Source organism: Dipodomys ordii, unplaced genomic scaffold (assembly GCF_000151885.1).
Source record: "Dipodomys ordii isolate 6190 unplaced genomic scaffold, Dord_2.0 Scaffold17, whole genome shotgun sequence".
Classification (NCBI taxonomy): Eukaryota; Metazoa; Chordata; class Mammalia; order Rodentia; family Heteromyidae; genus Dipodomys; species Dipodomys ordii.
In genome coordinates, this window is record NW_012267233.1 from 7980111 (window position 1) to 7986259 (window position 6149).

The 6149-nt window shown below is 38.5% G+C and overlaps 1 protein-coding gene across 1 annotated transcript in view; it reads left to right on the forward strand.

Annotated features, from left to right (window-relative positions):
* The window catches only part of Dpys (dihydropyrimidinase), a 72802-nt gene extending 66944 nt beyond the window's left edge, over positions 1–5858 (forward strand). Inside the window, 2 exon segments of the mRNA XM_013012585.1 lie at positions 3674–3804; positions 5475–5858. Of these exon segments, the coding sequence (XP_012868039.1) occupies positions 3674–3790 (117 nt within the window). The 3' untranslated portion in view covers positions 3791–3804; positions 5475–5858.
* Positions 5859–6149: the final 291 nt, after the last annotated feature.

Sequence of the window (6149 nt, forward strand, 5' to 3'; positions counted from 1 at the left end):
AACCACCAAAAAACAAAACAAAAAAACAAAAACTATACACCTCAGAGCGACATCACTATTTACCTGCTCCAGGGCTCAGCAAATTATCTGTCTCCTTTAGACAGTATCTGATAATTCCATGTTGATACTTGACATATAGTGGGCATTTGGTAAGTTAATAAACTAAGAATGAAAGGGCCAAGGCCATGTTTGCAGAGGAAAATAGAAGGAGATTTAAATAAGTGTGCTCAGAAGATTAATCCTACTCCATCTTAGATAGTAGTGTAATCTGTAAGCTTGATTCTTGTTTGTGATTTTATTATTTAATAAAATATATATGCATCAAGAAACTAAAACTATTATTGGATGGTATAAGGCACTTCAAAAGAAGTAACAGACATTTCATCCTATTTGACAGTTTGGGAGAATTGTTATTTATTTTAAAATTTAGACAGCTGATACTTAGAGGGAAATTTTTCCATCAAATGATGACATCAAACTGATACATATAGTATAATAAAGCATTCAATTGTAAATAAAACATCATTTAAGGAAATTTTGAAGGGAAGGAAAGAATAACAAAAAGAATAAGAAATAGAAGTAACAGCAACTTAGATATTCGAACAGATTCCTCAAAGGACGAAGTTACATACTATTATTTCTAAATATTATATAGCACTTCAAATTGAAATGGATTTTATTTCTGGAATTCTTATGTGTTTACAGTGATATAATTTCCTCTAAGTATGGACCTTCCTTAGGTTATTCTCTATGTCATCTCTTTTCCTCTCCCCCCCCCAGTCATAACAACTTAAAACCTCCGTGGGAAATACAGATCCCGTTTGATTTTTATAGAGAAACAAGCACAGTCTGGTGGGGTAGTATATGGTTTCAGAATACTGATGTTAAAGCTTTCGAACTGGATTGTATCTTTCCAATGATAAGCGTAATTTGCCTTCTAGATAAGATAAAATGGAGTGGATGACTGATTTGGTCCTTGAAATGAGTATTTTCGATTTTTTGAGATAACAGTTTGTCAATGCCTTGCTCAAAGTGGTAGTTCAGAGAAAGTAATTTAAGACTTGCCACAGACTGCCATATAGATGTAATTTCCTCCAATCGATTGCTAATAAGAATAAAAGGCAATGCCTGTGCTGGAGCCAGCTCCTCCTGCCCACAAGAGATACTCGTGTGTATCTCTGTGCTGATGTGACTATCACTTCCACGGCTTGAAAGCAGATTGGTGGGAGTATTTACACCACAGAAACAGGCAAACACTATCAACTAGTATTTTAAGGATGATGGGAAAAGACAGGCTAGGGCTGGGTATTACAGAACACTACTGTATTTAGGAAAGTTTCTAAATGCAATTTGAGCCTGAAATCCAAAATGCTCCAGAAACACTATGTTTTTAAGCCCGACATTACATGAGAGCGCTTCAGTTTTCAGTTTTCAGATTTTTGGATTCAGAGTGTTCAACCAGTGAAGTCTATGTGAATAGTTAAAGTTACAAGGAAAAAATCCTTAACACGTCAGGTCCTAAGCAGTTTTGCTAAGGGATTTTTCCCCCACCTGAACTCTCTCTTTATGTGTTATCTAATAATTCAGAGTTCATTTAGAAAATACTTATTGGTCATCAAGTAGATTCAGCTATGGTCTGAGTCTTCTAAGAACCATGGAAGGAAAACAGTATAATATTCCTATTGTATAGATAAGGAAACTGGAGTTTAACATGGCAGCACGTTAATCACAAAGTTTAATGCTTGCACTACACAAGGAGAACCGATGCTGCCTGTGTGGGTCTCAGAGGCAGGTCGGCAGTGAGACAGTGCAGAGCCAGAGCCAAGCTGGCTCATCAGACCAGACACCTGTAACGGTCATTGTAACCAGGAACCAGACCACACCTAACACTGCCCTGCTCTCTGAACAACCAAGAAGTCATTGCTAGACAATCAGTGACCTGGGATCTGCCCACCAATCACAGCTGGCCAGCAAGAAAATTCAGCCCAGAGAAGAGATACACAATTAAGCAAGACAAAGGAGTATGAGGGACGTGTACTCAACCCAGGCCAGGACAACTTACACAAAGAAAGAACCCTACCTGGGAGAGCAGGAGCACATGTGGTAGGGAAGGCTCTAGCTCCCTGCTGTCCTGATTATCTGGGCCCAGTTACAAACAGAAACTCATCAATACAAAGGCCCTCGGTTATCATTTGCCTGGTGCAGGTTGTAGGCTTCCCCCTGAGCCTGCGGCTGAGGTAGGCTCAATCAAAATACTCAAAGAAACCTTGCTATTTTTGTTTTCTTGATTATTATCGTTATATTCCTTCGGTGTCCTTCTCCATTTGTCTGCCTCCTCCCACTAGTCCCTCTCCCATTCCAAACATATTTGAGCTTCTTGATACTGATGTGAATTATTCAAAGTGTTTACCTCATGGAGCTTCACTCCTGCGCTTACTTTAGTCATGTATCGATGCATATGACCCTCGGCCACAGGGACAGGTGTTGGTGACTGGAATGTATTGGTTTGGGTTGCCAAAATATGATTCACAGTAGTTGGTGTATATGCTCATAAGGGTGTGTATAAGTGCATGTGTATATTATTAGTGTTATTTCAATTCTTAGGATGTTCTTCTCCACTAGATGTTATTCTCCACACTTCCCTTATGTTTACTCATCTTAACATTTCATCTTCCTAACCACTCTTGAATGTGGGTGCAGTTTTTAATTTTTTTTTTGTTTATGTGGTATCAAGGAATCAAACCCAAGGCCTCATTCAGGCTAGGCAAGCACTCTACCACTAAGCCACATTCCCAGCCCCTAGGTACAGTTTTTTAACCCCAATGTCAGCTAAAGAAGCTGGAGCACAGTTGTCTGGGCTCTCTGTTTACAGAGCCTAGGCCCTAAATCATTGGGGTTTACAAATGGCCATTTGGTTTGCCAGGAAAGTACACATGTTCACAAACAGCATGATTTAGTCACTTAGCTTACATTCCTTTGCTTAGGAAGTCCAGGTTTGAGAACTCTCAAGCTCTGAATTAATTCAGATTTGGGTATGTAATTGGTCACTGAAAAGGTGAGACTCTGCAGGTCTGTTAATACACCAAGGCAGTCAGGAAAATGAGACACTCATGTGAATTGCTGTTTGAGGCAGAAAATGCTCCGAAACTAGAGGAGGTAGACTGGAAAGGAATGCAGACAACTGGGCATAAAGTGAGCAGAAATGGTAGAATGGTGGACAGGGCTGTAGGAGGTGGGATGGAACTCTGAAGAGGGTGAAAATGTGGCAGAAACCCCAGTAGAACATTCTCTGAGATTTGATGCAGATTAAAACCAACAAAAAGCTGTGAAGGGATATGAAGGGTAAACAAAAGGAGGAGGCTGCAATGCTTGGTAAGAAATGTACGCATTATCCTGCCCATGTAATTGTAACCCCTCTGTACAGTATCTTCACAAATAAAATAAAAAAAATAAAACCAACAAAAAGAAGACAGTCAAGAGACTCAGTTTGCTGGAGATACAGTAATAGGGCAAAAAAGAGAGGATGGCACCTATAAGGCAAAAAAGAGAGAAAGACAAATGAGAAAATTATCAGGTTCACTTGTACTCTGTTTCATAAAAGATGCTCTAATTAGCTTTGAATTTGAGATGTCAGTAAACCACAGGAAAAGAAACAAAATACGTTCTGTTTCAGACTTGCATGCCAATGCCAGTGGATCGAGCACTGTATGATGGAGAAGTTATCACACTGAAATCCAGAGAGACAAAAGAGGACTCCATAGCCAGGGCCCAGATGCAGGCTCATTCCTAATCTGGGTGCTGTGGGTAAGGAACGTAGGCAAAGGGAAGTATTCCTGTATGAATAATCAGCATGAGAATATCAGTACAGGAAATGAGCATCTCTTTCTTCTTGTGCCTTTGAAGAGACCAAGGTCAGAAGCTTCAAAGTTTTGATATCAGACTCAAGGATAGTTGAGCCAAGAGAAGACTGATTTAAAAAACCTGTGGACAAAACATTTTGATGTGCCTTCTGATTGAAGAGGGCCTTGGGTTACCTAGAGATTCTGTCTCTGGGAAGTTAGGGAACATTCAACAGAACACAAGAGAATCTTCTATGAATGCGAAGGTGTAGGCTGGTAATATGCACAAGGTCCTGCAGCTATACTACTTAAAACAGCACCATTTCACAATCAATATTTATACACCCACTGGAACTTTATATGGAAAAATGAATCTTTGTATTGTAGATGCAATTAGGTTCCAGAATTTAGAATGCATGAAGAATAAATAGAAAATTCACAAAGTAAAGAACTCAGGAAATAAATTATTCAAGAAATAAATTATATCTCCCCAGTGGGAGATATAATTATATAAGGGAGATAAAATTTTTCAGGAAAAAATGATTTAATAGCAATTTATGTACATTATTTCACATTTAATTTTTGAGAGAATGTTATAGATAGGATAATGTTGGCCAAGATATTTGAGTACTTCATCAGTTTCCTATCAGTCTTTTGATATTCAAAGAACTTTCTGTTTGAAAGTTCTGTGATCACTGTTCTTTTTCATTTTTTTCCCTTCAATTGCTTTCTGGTCCTGCTCTGGCAGATCAATGGCTTGTCTATGTTTTGTTTTGTTTTTAAATTTTATTTATTTAGTACAGGTACTGTTGAACTCAGAGCCTTGTACTTTTGCCTGGCTTTTTCATTTAAGGCTGGCACTTGAGCCACACCTCCACTTTGGCATTTGGCTGGTCAATTGGAGAAGAGTCTCATGAATTTGTTTCCTGGGCTGGCTTGGAACCACAATCCTAAGATCTCAGCCTCCTGAGTACTAGGATTACAGATGTGAGCTATCAGCACGTGACTTTTGCTATGGTTTTAGCATCTCTTTAATATCAGTTCCACTTGAGTTCATAAATTATGTTGGCTAATTTTGCAGTTTCACTAGACTCTGAAGTTTTGTTCATATGTGGTACATTTCAGAGGGTTCAAGCAGTCTGCAAGGGTCTTACACTAGCTGTTTATATGATGGATAGGGTAGACATTGGTGTGAACTGGAGATATTACTTGTCTAAACTCTGCTTTGCTATGTTCTCGGGCATTGAACATTTTCACTTTTTGACTACCTTTGCTTGCCTACAGACACCTTCGGATTGCAAGGATTTGGATAATGAATACTTGAACAATGAAGCCTTCTTTCATTGTTGAACATTGTCAATCTTTACCAGTGCGATATATCTAATCTCGTGTTTGAGCATTTCTATCATTTCCAGATCACTGGAATTATTCCTTCACTTCAGAAAGCTTTGTTTAAAATTTCAGAGGAAGATGAGCAAGAGAAGAAATGCAATTGAATGCTATCACATGCTATTACCAGCATTTGTAGGGGCAGGCTTTGTGTTTACTTTGATTAGCGCATTCCATGGGGTTAGCTTGAATCCCGTCCCTTTGTGAGGAAGCATGTTATCTGAGTTCTTTTCATTTTCTTCAAAGGTAAAATCAGAGCAAAGGATGCTGAAGTTCCCTTCACAGCCAAATCCTGTCAGCCCATCGAGAAACAGGTCTTATTTCAACTCTGCAAGATCCTTTAGGAAAAATAATCGCTCTGGGTCTCTTTGATTCTCTTTCACAAGCAAGACCTGTCTTCTGCACTGTGCCTTTGTGGCTGCATAAGATTGAAGATATAAATGAATATTATTATAATGGAAAGTCTGTTTGAAGAGTCATTGATAATTCTTTAAAATATTATCTTGGCTTGCACTAGATTTCTGCCTTTGAATTTTTAAAAATCATTTTCTCCTTCAAATTTTTTAATGGCTATATTTGTTTTAAGATGGTAATTTGATTTTCCTTTTTGTTACAATTAATAAACATTGAGCACTTCATTTTATATTCCACTTGTCTGAATTATGTGATTTTCTTTATAGCTCTTGGTATTAGGAACCATGTTTGTTTTTTGCCCAGAGAACATGATTTCCTATGTGATGTATATCTGCAGATTCTGAAAAACCAAGTCCCTTGACAGATCCTATACTGTAATTAAACCAGAGGCCCAACAGTCAAGTAAGTTCACGGCCAGCTGCCCATACCCAATCACCACACTGATAAGTTCTGGATTTCAGGGGGTTAAATGGAGATAGATTGCATCAAAGATGCCACATGGACACC